Here is an 18,266-nt window from a genome sequence, read left to right as displayed (position 1 = left end):
TGCCAATCAGGCCCTATATCTTTTCTAATTTCCTTTTTTACTTAACAAATAATATATTCTTTGATTAGTTACGATTCTATCATTTTTAATTTTATTCGCTCCATACTTTATTAGGTTTTTATTTGGTAATCATAAATAATTTATATATCTTAATCCGGTAATTTATGCTTTGAATGCGAGTGATCTTCAAGTGATGACACCACTAACATTAACAATAAAAATGGGGAGAAAGATGAATGAAGAGAAATTAAATAAATATTTATGGAATGGGAAGTATAATACAGAGAAATGGAGTAAAAATCTAAGTAATTATATCATAATAATTTTATATTGAACATAAATTTTAATGGAATTATATAGATCTTTAATATCACTTTTCAATATTAATTTAAATTAAATACATAATAGCAATATTAAAATTTGAATTTAACTTTTAAAATTTGGTTTCATGTAGAAATACATCTTTAAGAAATTAACTAGTTATCAATAATTAATTTAAATAGAGAGATCATAATATTTATGTGAATCTGAAATTATTTTTGGAACATATTTCTTCTTAGTTTTTTATTAGAGTTATTTACCAAAAATTAATTTCCAATATAATAATCATTTACTTTTCTTGAAATATATTATGGAAACCATATTCTTATTATTAGATCAAAATGTTATAATTGTATGTTATTTATTTATTGTTTCTCCCCATATTTGATAGGAATACTTTTGTTCCATAATTCCCCAGAAATAAATTATGTGGTATCCATAAGTAGCAAATGATATTTTTAAATGGTGTAATTTTTGAGAAATGCAGATGAATACATGGTCTCCTCATTCTTTTTTTTTTTTGGTTGGTCACCATTCAAAGCATAAACATAAATCATTAGGCTACATTCATACGAAAATATATGTTTTATAAAACATAAACTTAATTTGTTATCATATCAATTAGGTTTATTTTTAAAAAATATTTGTTATTATAAAATATAAAACACTTAAAGGAGAGTTCTCAAAAGTAGCATCGAAAAAAGTTGTTGACATCTATTTTGTAAAAATTACTTTAAAATGAATTTCATTTCAAACGAAGAAGTATCACTACTAGCTAGACGTAGAAGATTAGTTGGTCAGAATTAATACAAAGAAAACAAAATTACAGAAAGTATTTTGTAGAAAAGGTGATCATGTTAATTTGACTCGTGGAGGTGTAGGTCTAGTATCCACATATCTCAACTCTTTTTTCCTTTTTTTTTTTATTTTTATTTTCTTGTAGAGTTTGCCCATGCGCAGTACGTATATATATGTATATGGACTGCATGTACGTATAAATCTCCAGTAATACGACATCACATTTATATACGTAACAACGTTAAGAGTACTGTTGTTGACATGTTGTTTAGAGTTTGAGGTACTGTAGTCGACGTCAGATTTGTATATCATATGATTAGTTTTGTAAGATTCGGTCGACATCGATCGATTTGTATATCCTATGTTTAGTTTTATAAGATTCGGTCGACGTCGATTTGTTTTTCCTTGATATTTTGGAGTAAACCCCTATCAACACGTGTGGCAAAATGATGAGTGATTGTGTGAAGTCACGCTGAGTCGTCAAAAACTGAACGTCTACACGTCACGTGGTTGTGATGTTGTTTTGTGCTCAACCTACTTCTCCGCGTCTACTTGGAACGTACGAATGCGTGTTTCTTCTATTATTAACATGCTTTGTCTTTTTTTTTTTTTTTTCTATAAATGGAGACTATATTTCTGTCGGATTATTAGGTTATGCGAATCATAGATCACTCAATATTTTCGTATAAATATATTTCAGCTAGAATCTACTTTTCGGCGGTGACACTATATATATACGTTTACCTCGGAAATGCATATATCTTCGGGTGTTCGTAGTTTGCTTTATACAATGGATCTATAACCATGATCTAAAAGATATTGTTGTACAGCAAAGAGATTGATCATGTCTATATATATAATTCGCCCAACTTGTTCTCTAGGTGGTGATTGAATGCTCACCATTTTCAAGGACCTCACCTCACCGATTCAAGCCCAAACTTTGTGAAACATTTTTAATTTAAAACGTTGTTGGATAGCACTTTATATATATTTTACTTTAATTTCAACATATATAAAAAACGTAGATAGGAATAAGATTATAGATATCATATAAAATTTGAAGAATACGAAGATATAGACATATGCCTTTAGTCTATTTTTTCTTTTTCTTTTGTCAACACTATATTAAAGAACAAAATTGTTCCTACCCAAAATTGCAGAAGAACAAAGAGGAACAAAATTATAAAATTCGTTTTTAATTATTAAATAATTTTAAAATAACTTTTATGATAATATTTACATTTCTATGTATAACTATTTTCCATATTTTTATTATATATTTATATATAAAAAACCTTTATCAAAAATTTTGATTTAAAATAATACTATCACTTTATTTTAAATTATTATTTATACTAAAATAAATAAATAAATGCTTTCAAGTGAAATTTATATATTTTTAAATAAAATATTTGAATTTTTACTATATTTTATTTTAAATTTTATATAAAACATTAATTTAAAATGAAATTTATAAACTAAATAAAGAAATTATTTTTAATAATTATTATGTTAAATATTTATTCAACTTGTTGGTTACCATTTACCATAATCATCTGTTCAATTTTTATGTTCTTTTTGGTCAACTCTGATATATTCATATATATATAGTTGGTTGTTATCTTTACCAGCTTCAAACAATCTTTCTAAAGAGATATCAATCTTTTGATAAAAAAACCATGCAGTACATTGCCCAACAACAAAGAAGAATAAGCCTTTTGTAAAAAAAAAAAAAAAAAACATAGAACAATATTCATGTGACTAGTCACTTAAGATATTGCATAAAATCAAATTCAACGTGAGCGAGTGCAACAATGGAAGAATATCCGTAGGAATGATTGAAGTTTTTTCTAACATTCGAACATTTTTTAATTTATTCACCACTAGTTGCTGGTGGTAAAAATGTTTTAGGGATGACAATAATTTTTAGGTAATAGATCGATCTACAAGTATTAATTATTCTTCGAAGCTGAAAGGGTCAAATCCTTCACCAATAGATTTTCTGAACTCTTTCCAACACTGCTTGGCTTCAGTATCTTTGTCTAGCATCGTGTATATAATTGCCTGTGCTTTTGAAACCGACATTAATTTCAACAGCTAAAACATGTCGATAAAATTTCGACTAATATTAATCAAGAAATAAATGTAGGGATGTTATTATGTTCACGTACGAACCTTATAAAGAGGGATCCGAACATCAGAAATCTGGGCATTCTCGTCATTTAGACAACTATACTCAGCAGCTTCTTGATACCTTTCCTGGAATATCGTCCAAATAAACTAACCATTAATCATAGACAATAATTTTGTTTTAACACATATGAGATTAAATTATAGACCAGCTGCATGCACAAAAGATTATATGAGAAATACCAGCAATATTAAAATCTCAACGAGAGCCATCTGCACGTTGAAGTCGGCCTCAGGCTCGTTTTTGTATCGCATGTTTGCGTCACGAAGGAGCTGCACCGCCTCCTCACATTTTCCTTCCTTCATCTTCCGTACCGCCTCCATCTATATTTCCCACAATTTTAAATTCATTGAGTTAGTTTTTTTATTTTATTTATTTAAATTTATGATTTGATGTTATGGGTATATATAGCACGCTACATTTCCATGCATCCTATGAGATTTTAACTTGAATATGGTATTGGTGTCAAATTTTTTGTTTTGAAAAAACATTTTGAGTTTATTTTTATAATTTGTAAACATCTTACATCCGACCGCGTCGAAATTGTAAAAGCTTACATCACCGCGTCGAAATTGTAAAAGCTTACATCATATTTTCATAATTTCACTTTAGTATGAAGATAAGACCGAACTGAGATTAGAGGAAGTCTACATAATTAAATAAATGTAGTTTTGGTTTCAATTTTTTTATATTAGATTTTTATAACTTAAATTTTTGGGTAATAAGAAAAACAAAACCGAATAATCCGGCCGTTTGAATTGGTTCAACACGCCTAGCTAGTCTTGGTCTAGAGGATCATGAACTCAGGTGACACTAAAATATTGGAAATAATATTTATAAGTTTGCGGATTGTACCTTAATGGAATCAATATCTTCCTTTGAAGGCAAAGAAGGGAGCTTGTGAAGATTAAATGGCCTTTGAGAAGGAATGGGTTTAGCCGAAGCAAGCATTGAGCTTACTTCAAAGAGAGACCGCAATGCAAACTTAGCTGGCAAAGGATACATACCGGAAGTAGCGGATACGGCTGAAGTCGGCTTCCCGGATATGATCATGTCGGCGGCGCTTGGATTGGCAGCTGCGGCAGCAGTGTAGCTCATATTCTTTATCTTAAACCCGAAGATACTTAAGGCACAAGCTAGTGCTAGGGATGCTCCTGCTGCCATTTTTAATGGCGTAAAGAGCTTTTTATCATCGTGATAATCACTTTTGCTGTTTGATTTGGCGACCGTGATTGGTGATCTGATGAACAAACAGCCGCTTCGACCGCCATTGGAGGGGAAGCCAATATAAGGGTTTTGACTTTGAGATCTAAGAGTTGGTTTATGTGTGGAAGTGAAATTAGAAAAAGGAAGTGTGAGTTTCTGAGTATGGCCTAGAAGAAATGTTGAAGCCATTTTTCTTCCTATGAGTCAAAATGATAATAAAATTGGATTTTTATTGCATTGGTTGATCTCTGTGTTAGGAATTGGTTCTTAAATTTTTAGTTTCTCCACATGCATAGAACATTTGAGAGTTTTAGGTTTGTGAAGGAAAGCATCAATTTATTACTTCAGACAAAAGAAACTTCAATTTGAAAAAGGCATCAAAGATTTGGATATATAGTCACGGTTTCTCGATTTTATTTTCTGTTTTGGTGTCCTTTCTTTTTCGGAATTACAAGACAAATGCTTTATAATATTTTAAGAAAAATTCGAAGATTAGTGTAGGTTTTACTTTGATTAAGACAGTATTATTCTTTTCTAGAGTATTGGAAACTTGGAAATATTCTTTGTTCAGTGTGTCTCCTCGGTAAAAGTATAATAACTTCTTTACCTATGATGCAAGACTAACATTAGAATAACTTGAATGCTTTCCTCTTCCATTTGCAATCCGATTGTCCTTGTGTATAAAAGAAAGTTTCAAGAAGATTTTTTTTTTAATATTTGTCATTCCAATAGATAATTTAGGCAAGTATATGGTGAATCAGTCTAAGAACAAGTTCAGCATGAAGACCAAGTATGGAGCAGCACTTGCACCTGTCTTCCTCCTTGCTGGTGCATATGTCGCTTGGAACTACATAAATCATGGTTTGTGGAGAAAGAAAGACGATAAAAATAGTCATCGGGATATCAGAAAACGCGTTTCAGAACAAAGAAGAGATGGTAATGCTAAAAACATGGGTAAGGAGGCTTCTTCAGGAAGAGATGAAAGAACCCTCTCAAAATCTGTTTCAATGGGAGCTATTCGAGGAGGAAAATTAGCACTACAGAGATTGCTTGATTTGCACTCATACCGCGTTGATACTTCTTCCCTTGCGAATGCTGAGATAGAATTTGAAGCATTGCTTTCCAAGGAAAACCCTGACTTTGGGTTGCTTCAGGTTGTTCATATACAAATACTTTTTTGCTCTTTCGGGTCAAATTGCACTTCGTTGGGTTCCTAAGTAATCTCCCTCATGCAGAGAGACATTGTGAAAATGGAAATGAGTGGAAAAGAAGCAAACGGAGTGGAGCTATTGAAGAAAGCACTGGAGAAAGCAAGAAAAGAAGGGAAAGGTCACGAGGCTTATGAGATTGAGATGTTGCTTGTGGAGATGTTGATCTACTTGGTTTGCTCTCTAATTTCATATTTTTATATACATGATACGTTTTCACCATCTTTAAAATAACTTATTTCTTTAAATAGGGAAACATTGAAGAGGCTTCAAAATGTAAGTGTTTAGAGGATGAAGTCATAACAGATGCAAGACGTCCTCTATATCAGGCAAGTCACACACATATATATATATATATATCCTTAAATTCCTGATTTTTTGCTTTTTTGTTTGGTAAAATGTTAAGTCTTGTTTTGCTTATTGTCAATGTCGTTTTATCTCTCAGTCTATAATCCATTACCTTCGAGGTGATCCTATGAAGCAAGTAGAGGAGACATTCAACAGGTTCAGAGATATTCAAATTGGTCTACAATGGCCTGGAAGCTCAGAAGAATGTGAGATTGAACAAGTCACATTTGATGAGTTCAAGAAAGTTATGGAGTCTCTCAAGCAAGAAATCGAAGACGGCAACAAAAGAAAATTGAAGTTAATCAAAGATAAAACGATCGATGGAAGATAAACTTCAATAATTTCAAGAAATATATAGTGTTATTATTCAAGATTTGGTACATAAATAATGATACTCTTGAAACAATACATCAAACTAGACCCAAAAACATCTAATATTTTCATGTTGAAACAAATTTGAATATATGTATGCTGAAAAATATGATCAAGAAAGGAAATAATGTATCATATAAATAAATCAAAACTAAATTGGCACAATGCACACTATATGTTAAAGAAAAATAAGTCTTACTATTAAAGTAGACGAGCTCTTAGTGGGCCGAATAGAAGTGAAATAAAGCCCAATCATTGTTACTCGAGTGATTGTGAATCTGAAATTTGCTTTCTTCCTCAAAAGAGAACCCTAAAACCATTTCCGCGGCGGCGTTTCTCCGATTTCCCGAATCAATGGCGAGTCTCCGAGGAGTCCTGCTCAACGTAATTTCCTATTGCCAGCGTTCTCTCACTCAATCGTCGCATTCTACGTCGGAGCTGTTGTCCCGATCTGTGGTGAAGCATCCGAACAATCTCGGTCAAATTCAAGCTAGACATTTCACAACAACGCTTATGAAATCGGGACCGAAGCATAGTGGTACAGAGCAAGGCGTGAAGAGAAACAGTGCCGATCACAGACGTAGATTGCTCGCGGCTAGATTCGAACTGAGAAGAAAGCTCTACAAAGCATTTTGCAAAGATCCAGATCTTCCCAGCGAGATGCGAGACAAGAATCGTTATAAGCTATCGAAATTACCGAGAAACAGTGCCTTTGCGCGTATCAGAAACCGATGTGTGTTCACTGGTCGATCTCGTTCTGTGACGGAGCTTTTTCGTGTGTCTCGAATCGTTTTCCGTGGATTAGCAAATAAAGGTGCTTTGATGGGAATCAAGAAGTCGTCTTGGTAGCTGCATTATGTGACTGATCCAAAGTTAGTTTTTTTTTATTCTCTTTATTGTTATGTGTATGTTAGTTACTTAGATGATGATGAATGAATGATGATTTGTTTCAGGGAAGAAGATGATTCTGAAGAAATGGGAGCAAGGAAAACAAAGAACTTTTGCGGCTACTGAATTTTGTGGTAAATACAATTACCAAAGTAGCTGTTTGTTTGATGGTGGAATCATTTTAACACCATTGCAAAACTTAGTTTGCTTTTCACTAGTGTTGCTCTCTTTGTTTACTATCTTACTCAGGATTCTAGCAATTCTCGTTGAATAAGTTAAACAAAGTCACAAATCTTGCTTCTTTTTAATGATCTCGGTTTTGTAGTTATTGTCGCACTTGTGGTTGAATTAAGTATGTTAAAACCAAGTCATAAGGCCATAGACTTGGAGTCTGATGCATTGTTAAGTAAAAGGTTAAAGCGTATGAGCAATTTAGATTGCACTATATAATGTTGAGGAAGTTAGTGGTAACTCTGAGCCAGTTTCCTACGCTAAGTCAGGGACAATGCTGAATAGGAGGGGAAACTCACTTAACTAAAACACCAAAACATAGTAATTTCATATGAAATTTATATGCTAATGTGTCATTTGGGATGGTCAACCAAAATCTAGCTACAAGTAAACAACACTTTAGATTGACAAGGTATTGTATAGTAAGGTGAAAGCACTCAGCATCTAAGCTGTTCAAGTATTGAGAAAACAGACAACATCAATGATCAACCATATGGTTTAAGGTTTTGACAGAATCGTCAGTCTCTCTTCGTCTTTACATATGCATCCATGTCAGGGTTGACGGTTTGACTGAAAACATTTATGCAAAGAAACAGTATGTTTTTAGCAACATCTAGTGATAATGTTAATGTAACCTAATATATCTTGGGTACTTGAGCTTTGTTTTTCACCTTCTTGAAACACTCATTCACCATTACATTTGAGTGTCTCTGAATCTACTTAAACCAGCCATTTTCTTCAAATATCTAAAAGATGTCCCTTTCCTCCATCTCTAAAAAAAAGATGTTGCAAGAAGCCTACCCACTTGTTCTTTTCGTCTAGCCTTGAACTGATCTAAAGAGTAAAAGACAAATGGCTATGTCTTACAAATAAAAAGAAAGAAAAGAAAAGTGCTCAGTGGTCCATATTAGATAAATGAGTAAGAGAGAACCTAAGTAAAGCCACGGTCGTGTAGACCAATGACTACGACCACCACGCGGTTTGTGGTCAAGAGGGTCCCGAAATGGATACACTTCTCTATCTATTTTTTAACAAATCCTACAAAATCTCAATGGTTTTTTTGAGTTCGATTTAACTATTATTCCGAATGTAAATAATAAAAACTAATGGAATAAAAAGAACAGCTGGGAGGATTTTGTTTAAAAGGACACTACACTTCCCAGCTTTCTTGCTCACACTGCCCAAAAAGAACATTGCAGAAACACTTTCCACTATTCACAGAGAAAGAGAGAAAGATGGTGCTATACAACTACAGTACTTGGAGATTGGTTTCCATTTTAATACTTCTACTTGGTCTCTCCATCGTCGCCGCCGCAGACTCCGCCGGCAAAACTTTACCGGTCGAAGACGGTACGCTGTTCACTAATATTATCTCATCATTTTACTTGTTTTTTTTGGGGGGTTATTGGTTATACTACGTGTGGGGTATTTGCTCATAGTGTTAATGGGTTGACGAAAGCATGATTCTTTTTTCTTCTGTGGTTATTTGATTTCGGAAACCTGACTCATTCTCTCTGTTTCAAGAACAGAGGATCCACCATGGCCTGTAGTAGTACTTAGCTCTTCCTTTATAAAACGGTTTACTTACAGATCTGTGTCTAACAAAAAACGGTTTACTGATGATATTCACCTTCAATTCTAGAGTTGGGTTCTAGGGTTTTATCCCCGATCTCACTTTCTTCTTAGTCCTCTGTTGCTCAGCATTAAGACTTTTTTTTATTCGGCTTGTAATCTTGGGTTTAAAACTCATGACTGTCTCATTAATCATATGGTAAAAATATGCTAATCCCAATCTAGTCCATCACAATCAGAAAGAAATTAAAAGTTTTTGGGTGTTTTCGTTAATTTAGTATAGTTGTAGGCCATCCTGGGTAAAAGAATAGAAAAGTCCTCAAGTCCTTAGTGTAGAGATTGATGAGAGTTTAGAATCATAAGAATAGTATATTGACTCTCATAATGATAAAGGTTATGATACATATGTTTATATAAAGAAGAGAAAGGTAAACCTAATTAATCTAGTTTCCTAATATACACAAATACATAAATGAGATAATTATTAGAAATATATTTAAAGATATTCTAGATTATTCTAGATCCTTCTATACGCCCCCTCAATCTCAAGGCGGTGATGGAGAACGTCGGAATGAACAGCTTGAGATTGACTTGCAAAATAGAAATAGTGAAGAAACCGAGAAGTTGCGAAGACGAGATGACTAGGCGTTGAGAAAAATGTCAACGTGAATTGCCCACGCCGACATGTTGAAAGTGCAGCGGAGATCGAGGAACCTTGTCTCGAGAAATGAACGTTGAGTGAAGCAAGGTAGGTCAGATCAAGGTGGTGTGGTGGTGGACGACGCCACAAAAGGTGATGAACCTTGTCTTGAAGAAGAAGACCACGATGATTTTTTTTTTTTTTGTTGTTGTTATTTTTTTTTTTTTAATAAAATAAAAAACAAAGATATTTTGAAGATATAAAACGGAATTTTTTTTTTTTTTTTTTAAATTGCAGAAAAAAAAAAAATTAAAAGAAGCACTTTGGCTTGATTTTAGAAGCACTTAGGCTTGATTCAGAGGTCTATGGTTAGACTTGAATGATTAGAAGCATTTTTGCTTAGATTCAGAGGTTCATGATGAACTTGAATGTTGGAAGCACTTGGCTTAAACACAAAAATAAAAAGAAAAAGCTCTTGGCTTAGATTCAGGAACGGAGCCGATCGTTAGATCATTGTGGCTCTAATACCATGTAGAGATTGATGAGAGTTTAGAATCATAAGAATAGTATATTGACTCTCATAATGATAAAGGTTATGATACATATGTTTATATAAAGAAGAGAAAGGTAAACCTAATTAATCTAGTTTCCTAATATACACAAATACATAAATGAGATAATTATTAGAAATATATTTAAAGATATTCTAGATTATTCTAGATCCTTCTATACTTAGAGACAGTTGGATTCAATTCAAGTCTTCGAGTTAAATCATCTGTTTTGACACTCTAGAAATCTGAATTAGAGTAGCATTAACCCCTTAAAAATTGTAGTTAACCTTTCACGCCATGTGCATTACAAAACCCTAATTGTATCCTTTCTTTCATAAAACTAACTAAATGTACCTTCCCTAAGGAAAAGGGCACTTGTAAGTTGTAACTGCTGAGTGTAGACATAATTTATGTCACATAAAGACCACAAATTGTAATGATACGAATGTTAGAGTCCCCACTAAAGTTAATGCTTGGGACCAAGAGATTAAAATGGTTCAATTCTCGTGTCTTGCCTTCACTACTTTTGCTTTTTTATTGGTTTCATCGTATTTTTTCTCCTTTTGTATACACTATACAGATAATTTAATTACCGTGCCTGATAAATGTGAGCTCACGAGAAACGCGAGAGTTGAAAATATTAGTTTGAGATGATATTATTTGTCTAGATTACAAATTCTTGAGAGAATGAATGGTCCAAAAATGTACGTAAAAGATGAAATATCTATTGTTGTTATTAAGGGACCAACGAATTGTAATACATCATTTTTATTTTCTGACACAATTTTCTTAAATTCCGTAATTATTCCCTTTTTTCTCAATTAATAATGAACTAACTTTCTTGTTCTACCGGAATCCTTTTTTTCCAAGGCTTGGTAATTAACGGCGACTTTGAGACTCCACCGTCAAACGGCTTCCCTGATGACGCAATCATCGAGGACTCCTCCGAGATACCGAGCTGGCGATCCGATGGCACGGTGGAGCTAATCAAATCCGGTCAAAAGCAAGGCGGGATGATCTTGATCGTGCCCGAGGGTCGTCACGCCGTCAGATTAGGAAACGATGCAGAAATCAGCCAAGAACTTCCCGTAGAGAAAGGCTCTATCTACTCTGTCACGTTCAGTGCCGCCCGCACATGTGCACAGCTCGAGTCGCTGAATGTGTCAGTGGCTTCCAATGAACCCATAGCATCACAGACCATTGACTTGCAAACGGTCTACAGCGTTCAAGGGTGGGATCCATATGCATGGGCGTTTGAAGCAGTGGTTGATCGCGTCCGGTTGGTTTTTAGGAACCCTGGCATGGAGGATGATCCTACTTGTGGACCTATCATTGACGACATCGCCGTTAAGAAGCTCTTTACTCCTGATAAAACCAAAGGTAACGTTTCATTTATGTTTTCGATACCAAAGTTTTATAAATCATATAATTTAACCCCAATAGAAAAGATTTAAAGTAAAGTTAAAGTAATTGTTGTATACTTTGACAGGCAATGCAGTGATTAATGGAGATTTTGAAGAAGGTCCATGGATGTTCAGGAACACGACATTAGGTGTTCTTCTTCCGACAAACCTCGACGAAGAAATATCGTCTCTTCCCGGATGGACCGTCGAATCAAACCGAGCGGTCCGGTTTATTGACTCAGACCATTTCTCGGTCCCTGAGGGAAAGCGAGCTTTGGAGCTTCTATCGGGCAAAGAAGGCATAATTTCTCAAATGGTTGAGACAAAGGCGAACATTCCGTACAAGCTGTCTTTCTCATTGGGACACGCAGGGGACAAGTGTAAGGAACCTTTGGCCGTAATGGCTTTTGCCGGAGATCAAGCACAGAACTTTCATTATATGGCGCAGGCGAACTCTAGTTTCGAAAGATCGGAGTTGAACTTCACGGCGAAAGCTGAACGAACGAGGATCGCCTTCTACAGCATTTATTACAATACGAGGACGGACGACATGAGTTCACTGTGTGGACCTGTGATTGATGACGTTAAGGTTTGGTTCTCCGGGTCTAGTAGAATTGGATTTGGTTTTCCAGTTTTTATTCTTCTTTCATTGGTTTTCATCTAGATTGTTCCTGTTCAGAAAATGTATTGATACCTAGACCGGGAAATTATACGGGATTCCAATGTTGTATGGCTATGTATCGGTTCAAGCTACTAGAAATGAATGGGTATTTATGCAATTCATGGTCGTTTAGAGCAGCAATCAGTCTTACATTATCGAACCAGGCTATACATTTTGTAGATTTATTGCAAACTGATGTCAATTAATTAGTTCTTGGACACTAATCAGTTTTATAATTTGTTTGACCAAAAAAAAATCTGTAATTTTAATTTTCAAATGCAATGATAAAACTTCAAAATCAACTAGCAATGAATGAAATGATGATTTATTACTAATTAGAATTGATTTTTCTCACATGCATCTTCCTGTACATATTTCTTTTGTATCATTACCGAATTCCACTTTATACTCCTCTGGTCCAGTGCCGTGCTAACATAGGTAGAAAGAGGGCATTTGCCCTAAGCCATGAAATATTAAGAGGCCACATCTTTTTAAAAACTAGGGCTAGTCTTTTACATAGTGTTTTAGGACTTTTCTCTTTGAAAAAAAATCATAACATCTGGTCTTAGTCGGCTCTGTTTATGTGTAAGAAATCATATGGACTTTCCAATTCATAACGACTTAGTAGCTCATATCTTTTATATATTAGTGTTTATTCTTTTATAGTTTTGATGTAAGATTGTAATATGCTTCATTTGAATTTTTTGGACTCCAATACCATACAAAAAAACAAGATACCAAATCGTATTTTATTTTGGATCAACTAAACACATTAAGATTTATTGGACTCTGATACCATACCAAGAAACAAGATATTAGTACTATTTTATTTGAAATGTATTAGTATTGGTCTTTTCATATTTCTATGTGAGATTCTAAGAAATTTTTACAATAAAACATTTATCCATGTAAAGCAAAAGATCACATCGTGTACCCTAAAAGATGTTTGTGTCTGTTTTTATGATCATCTTCATTTGAAAACTTTTCAAAATTCAGAAAGAAAATAGATCTAGAAACTTTGGAATTCTTCGAGACTGAAAACATAGAATTTCTATTCCACGGAGCGAATAACGTTCATTGACTTCAATAAATATTATAATATCAAAGAATTAAGGAAGAAATTTTCCAAATGTGTAATTATCATTTTGCTGATTTTTCTACACCTTTCCAAAATGAATTTTCAAAGTTTAAATTGTAGTATGTTGGAAGAAGCGGAAGAAAATGGAAAAATCAACATTCAAAAAAATCTGAATCACAAGAGAACTTGTAATATGATTCTTTATTTTTATTTTTTTGATAATGGATTTGATTATTTTTTCTTCTTTTTGTCAAAAGTGTAATGTTTTAGATACTTACCCTAATTAAGGCCAATGAATCAGAAGAAATATCAAAAGGTCCTAGAGTTATTATTTTGATAGAAAGATGTGATTTGTAGTGAAAACGTTATCGGAAACTTCTTTATCACATTATCGAACTATCAACTATTAACTAGCTAGTAACGTGAACACAATGAAACTGATTTACACAAATGGTCAACGACGTTGATTCTCTCTGGAATAATATAAATGAACAAAGTAAGAATCTTCTAAGCCAAAAACATGAAGAAAATAATTTACAATATGTTTTTTACTCCAAGGACTTAGCTATAGTTCGATCAACTTTTAGCTCGAGAAAGGAAATTGATTAGTGCTTAGATTCGGATATAATATTGTATTAGACAGATTGATAGAAGTTCTAACTGGTCCATAATATTGTATTAGACAGATTGATAGAAGTTCTAACTGGTCTTGGACATAAATGACAGAAAACTCTCTCATTACATATATAATTTTCTGTTTTTTTTATATTCCCTCCGTTTCACAAAGAATGTAGTTTTAAGGTTTTGATCTCGTTTCACAAAGAGTATCGTTTTGTATTTTCAATGCAGTTTTAAAGACTAATTCTCTTTTTTATCCTCACTATTTTAGCTCATCAATTAGAGAGAGAGTATTATTTAGTGTATTAATAAGGAGTAAAAATGAAATTTGTTTACTTTACTTAATTTGTGTGAAAATACTAGAATGAAACTCTTTGTGAAACAGATGGAGTATTTGCTACAAAACTAATTAATAATTTAGTCGTTCTGAGTTCGATCTCACTATTTAATATGTCACATTCAAATATCTCAGCCAATCAAAATTCAAAACATATTAGTTTATGGTTTATACTTTATACGACATTACTTGTGCTTATCTATTTTATTTTTAACACGTATTTGTGTTTATCTCATTGTTTAGATGTTGAAAAGTATGTATATATGCTAGTTAATCAAATAACAATCTTCTTAGTCAACTCAATGACATAACAGGTTATATAACTCTCAGTAATTATACATCATTTAAACTTTCTAGATTGAATTAACTTCGCTTTCATAATATGCAATCTAATTAGGCCAGGGTGAAGACACAACAATAACAATAACCAACACAAACTTTTAAGCTGCATATGTCCTAGTCCTAATCAGAATCTCGCTTATTGGTCTCTCAGTAGAACAGCTAGATGACTTCAGTCCCACTTGAGAGACATCAGACGACATAGAAAACTGGATGGGAATGAAATCAAAAATCAGTTTAATTGAGCTACACGCAACTTGAGACGTCATTATTTGGACACCATAAACCTTAAAATAAGATGTTGTGATGGACACGCGCATAAAATATGTATTTGGACATGATTGAAGCTTAACAAGATAATATTCATCAAAAAGAAAATAATTTTATCCAACTAATGTGTATTATTATACTATTCCAACTTTTATTTTTTAATGATTTTTTGAGCAAATCAGGTTTATAGGTATGAGATCAGCCCCCAAACTGTACCTTTTAAGGTCAAAGTACTGTTAAAAACAAACAATTCATTTGGGAGTTGAAACCAAGTCATCTATGGAGGTAACCTCAAAATCTATCTAAGGAACAGTGATGTATTAGAATGGTCAAGTCAGCTTATTCACAAATTTCAAAACTATCGTTTATAAATAAATAATCTATTTATCACTGTGTTACACGCGTCCTCTATTTTATATGCAGGAAGAAGAGAAGATCTACAACGGCTAGAAATAGAAACTTAATGTGCTATTAATGACAACTAACCAACTAATTAGAATCTTCTATATGAACCGAATCTTCTACAGCAAAGCACGGTCAATTCAAAATATTCATCTCGCTCTCCACATGGACAAGACATATGATTATGAAAGTATATAAATAAATAAATAAAAAACAGAGCAGAGAAAGACATCTGAATTCTTCTTGTTCCGATACCATTGCAATTTGTGAACAGCTTCAATCCAATTTCCCAAAACCTCTTAGAAAATTCTGCAAAACCCACCAAACAAAGAACACCAAGAAAGACAAAAAGCGGGCAAGACTACAAAGCAAAACCATTTTCTTCTTCTTGTTTTCTTTTTTTTCTTAAACTCTCTTCTTCTTGTTAGTCAAATCATTTCCATATATAAGCAAAACCAACCAAGAGAACCTTTAATATAAGAAGTAAAAACAAAGAAACATGGTTTTCATAGCTTCTATAATTGCCTCTCTCGCACCATACTTAATCTCAGCATTACTTCTCTTCCTTCTGCTCGAGCAAGTCTCTTACCTCTTCAAGAAACGAAACATCCCTGGCCCTCTTTTCGTCCCTCCTATTATCGGAAACGCCGTTGCACTCGTCCGTGATCCCACTTCCTTCTGGGACAAGCAATCCGCCACGGCTGGCAAATCAGGCCTCTCCGCCAACTACCTCATAGGAAAATTCATTGTCTATATCAGAGACACAGAGCTTTCCCATCAAATCTTCTCAAACGTTCGTCCCGATGCCTTCCACCTTATAGGCCATCCCTTTGGTAAGAAGCTCTTCGGTGACCACAACCTCATTTACATGTTCGGTGAAGATCACAAATCCGTTCGCCGCCAGCTAGCTCCTAACTTCACCCCCAAGGCACTGTCCACCTACTCTGCCCTCCAGCAATTAGTTATCCTCCGTCATCTACGGCGGTGGGAGGAGAGTACCTCCGGTGGATCTCGTCCAGTGTCACTGCGACACCTTGTCCGTGAACTCAACCTCGAAACTTCCCAGACGGTTTTCGTTGGACCTTACCTTGACAAGGAAGCCAAGAAAAGTTTCCGTACTGATTACAATCTGTTCAATCTCGGATCCATGGCGCTTCCCATCGACCTCCCTGGCTTCTCGTTCGGCGAGGCTCGCCGGGCAGTAGCGAGGCTAGCGGAGACGCTCGCCATCTGCGCAGGAAAATCCAAAGCAAGGATGGCAGGAGGAGAAGAACCAACATGCCTAATCGATTTCTGGATGCAGGCGATAGCCACGGAGAATCCGCCGCCACCACATTCCGGAGACGAAGAGATCGGCGGTTTGCTCTTCGATTTTCTATTTGCCGCGCAGGACGCGTCCACGTCATCACTCCTCTGGGCCGTGACGTTGCTTGAATCAGAGCCAGAGGTGCTGAACAGAGTAAGAGAGGAAGTAGCCAAGATCTGGTCACCGGAGTCCAACGCCTTGATCACCGTTGATCAGCTCGCAGAGATGAAGTACACGCGCTCCGTAGCGCGTGAGGTCGTGAGATATAGGCCTCCGGCAACTATGGTCCCACACATAGCTGCTACAGACTTCCCTCTCACGGAATCGTACACTATCCCCAAAGGTACAATAGTCTTTCCTTCGGTTTTCGACTCCTCGTTCCAAGGGTTTACCGAACCGGACCGGTTTGATCCTGACCGATTTAGCGAGACAAGACAAGAGGACCAGGTGTTCAAACGCAACTTCCTAGCTTTTGGATGGGGGCCTCACCAATGCGTAGGCCAGCGTTACGCGTTGAACCACCTCGTACTCTTCATTGCAATGTTCTCGTCGCTGCTGGATTTCAAGAGACTTCGATCGGACGGTTGTGATGATATCGTGTACTGCCCTACGATATCGCCAAAGGACGGGTGTACGGTGTTCTTGTCCAGGCGCGTCGCAAAGTATCCTAACCTCTTCTTGAATTGATTTTTAGATTCTTAAATTTATTATTGATGGTCAAAGTCAACAGTGTGATTTTATAACTTTTCGTGATGTGTCTCTCGAAGTGAATGGCCCACGAGTGTGTTCTTGTCTTATCGAATTTGAGAAGACATGTCATTGTTTTGCCATGTCTTCACCATATTTGTGTTGTCTTCCAGTGTGAAAATCAGTGATGTTATAACGTGTTTCATACTACTTTTTTTTTTTTGGACAAAAACGTGTTTCATATATACTTATGTGTTTTCTTTCTTGCCGTCTTTTATTAGTGAAAAAAGGTTCCTTTGAATTCTTTGTCCGTTACTCATCGTTATCTGAATTCGTCCATTTTGTATTCGATCACTCTAATCATCAATAAATCAGTTCATTCAGATTGGTTTCGTGCTACTTAGACAAAGATTGTTGACCATTGTTATTGTTTTTTGGACCAAATCCAGGGTTTTGTCGAGCTATAATAATTGGTGTCACATTCGCACCCTTTTTTAGCATGTGTATGCGGTAGTCCAACATGACTCTGATTCAAAAAAGCATCTTTAACTTTTTCAAAATATGCATATAAATTTTAGATTGTTAAAAATGCCCCTTTTGAGAGTCCATTTTTAAGTTTGCCCTCTTTTAATTTTTAATGACCATTTTACTCTTATTTGAAACAAAATTAGGTCCACAAAATACAAAATATTTTTTGGCAGGAAAAGTGATCCCGCAATTTTCCTGCCAAAACACTTGTAAAAACCTTTAAAATACCTTGTAAAATTTTTCCGTAAAAAATTTTCCTGCCAAAAATTTTTTTTTGCGGGAAAAGTGATTCCGCAGTTTTTTTGGAGAAA

At 34.7% G+C, this 18,266-nt stretch overlaps 5 protein-coding genes across 6 annotated transcripts; 4 read left to right on the top strand and 1 right to left on the bottom strand.

Annotated features, from left to right (window-relative positions):
* Window positions 1-2,848: 2,848 nt before the first annotated feature.
* LOC9317410 lies at window positions 2,849-5,142 on the bottom strand. The gene is made up of 4 exons (XM_002879455.2): window positions 4,166-5,142; window positions 3,493-3,633; window positions 3,295-3,378; window positions 2,849-3,183 (listed from the first exon to the last, which is right to left on the bottom strand). The coding sequence occupies exons 1-4, from the start codon at window positions 4,703-4,705 to the stop codon at window positions 3,076-3,078; spliced, it is 873 nt and encodes a 290-aa protein (XP_002879501.1). The 5' UTR covers window positions 4,706-5,142; the 3' UTR covers window positions 2,849-3,075.
* Window positions 5,143-5,156: 14 nt separating this feature from the next.
* On the top strand, window positions 5,157-6,609 carry LOC9317409. Its single transcript, XM_002881296.2, has 4 exons — window positions 5,157-5,670; window positions 5,752-5,898; window positions 5,976-6,053; window positions 6,170-6,609. The coding sequence occupies exons 1-4, from the start codon at window positions 5,266-5,268 to the stop codon at window positions 6,401-6,403; spliced, it is 864 nt and encodes a 287-aa protein (XP_002881342.2). The 5' UTR covers window positions 5,157-5,265; the 3' UTR covers window positions 6,404-6,609.
* A 100-nt stretch (window positions 6,610-6,709) lies between these two features.
* LOC9317408 (ribosomal protein S14, mitochondrial) lies at window positions 6,710-7,660 on the top strand. The gene is made up of 2 exons (XM_021027548.1): window positions 6,710-7,316; window positions 7,398-7,660. The coding sequence occupies exon 1, from the start codon at window positions 6,799-6,801 to the stop codon at window positions 7,291-7,293; it is 495 nt and encodes a 164-aa protein (XP_020883207.1). The 5' UTR covers window positions 6,710-6,798; the 3' UTR covers window positions 7,294-7,316; window positions 7,398-7,660.
* An 873-nt stretch (window positions 7,661-8,533) lies between these two features.
* Window positions 8,534-12,527, top strand: LOC9317407. Of its 2 annotated transcripts, none has more exons than XM_002881294.2 (3): window positions 8,534-8,913; window positions 11,197-11,706; window positions 11,816-12,527. In XM_002881294.2, the coding sequence occupies exons 1-3, from the start codon at window positions 8,799-8,801 to the stop codon at window positions 12,391-12,393; spliced, it is 1,203 nt and encodes a 400-aa protein (XP_002881340.1). In that variant the 5' UTR covers window positions 8,534-8,798; the 3' UTR covers window positions 12,394-12,527. The 2 variants fall into 2 exon arrangements, with proteins under 2 accessions (XP_002881340.1, XP_020883206.1); XM_021027547.1 differs by lacking the exon at window positions 8,534-8,913 and adding an exon at window positions 8,927-9,465 and having other exon boundaries at window positions 10,512-11,706.
* Window positions 12,528-15,458: 2,931 nt separating this feature from the next.
* LOC9317406 (cytochrome P450 710A1) lies at window positions 15,459-17,637 on the top strand. Its single transcript, XM_002881293.2, has one exon. It carries the CDS (start codon window positions 15,934-15,936, stop codon window positions 17,425-17,427), a length of 1,494 nt encoding a protein of 497 aa, XP_002881339.1. The 5' UTR covers window positions 15,459-15,933; the 3' UTR covers window positions 17,428-17,637.
* Window positions 17,638-18,266: the final 629 nt, after the last annotated feature.

This window comes from Arabidopsis lyrata (genome assembly GCF_000004255.2).
Source record: "Arabidopsis lyrata subsp. lyrata unplaced genomic scaffold ARALYscaffold_4, whole genome shotgun sequence".
Lineage (NCBI taxonomy): Eukaryota > Viridiplantae > Streptophyta > Magnoliopsida > Brassicales > Brassicaceae > Arabidopsis > Arabidopsis lyrata.
Note: the sequence above shows the minus strand (reverse complement) of the source record. Positions and strands in the feature narration are given on the sequence as shown.

What these genes read in the sequence shown, in the direction of transcription:
- LOC9317410 (XM_002879455.2), bottom strand. Translation starts at nt 4,705, where the DNA reads ATGGCTTCAACATTTCTTCTAGGCCATACTCAGAAACTCACACTTCCT. An exon ending in TTGAGATTTTAATATTGCTG is followed by an intron (nt 3,379 to 3,492) that starts GTATTTCTCATA and finishes ACGATATTCCAG; the next exon opens with GAAAGGTATCAAGAAGCTGC. An exon ending in TTCGGATCCCTCTTTATAAG is followed by an intron (nt 3,184 to 3,294) that starts GTTCGTACGTGA and finishes TCAAAAGCACAG; the next exon opens with GCAATTATATACACGATGCT.
- LOC9317406 (XM_002881293.2), top strand. Translation starts at nt 15,934, where the DNA reads ATGGTTTTCATAGCTTCTATAATTGCCTCTCTCGCACCATACTTAATC.
- LOC9317409 (XM_002881296.2), top strand. Translation starts at nt 5,266, where the DNA reads ATGGTGAATCAGTCTAAGAACAAGTTCAGCATGAAGACCAAGTATGGA. An exon ending in TGGAGATGTTGATCTACTTG is followed by an intron (nt 5,899 to 5,975) that starts GTTTGCTCTCTA and finishes TTCTTTAAATAG; the next exon opens with GGAAACATTGAAGAGGCTTC. An exon ending in CAAGACGTCCTCTATATCAG is followed by an intron (nt 6,054 to 6,169) that starts GCAAGTCACACA and finishes TTTATCTCTCAG; the next exon opens with TCTATAATCCATTACCTTCG.
- LOC9317408 (XM_021027548.1), top strand. Translation starts at nt 6,799, where the DNA reads ATGGCGAGTCTCCGAGGAGTCCTGCTCAACGTAATTTCCTATTGCCAG.
- LOC9317407 (XM_002881294.2), top strand. Translation starts at nt 8,799, where the DNA reads ATGGTGCTATACAACTACAGTACTTGGAGATTGGTTTCCATTTTAATA. An exon ending in AACTTTACCGGTCGAAGACG is followed by an intron (nt 8,914 to 11,196) that starts GTACGCTGTTCA and finishes TTTTTTTCCAAG; the next exon opens with GCTTGGTAATTAACGGCGAC. An exon ending in TACTCCTGATAAAACCAAAG is followed by an intron (nt 11,707 to 11,815) that starts GTAACGTTTCAT and finishes ATACTTTGACAG; the next exon opens with GCAATGCAGTGATTAATGGA.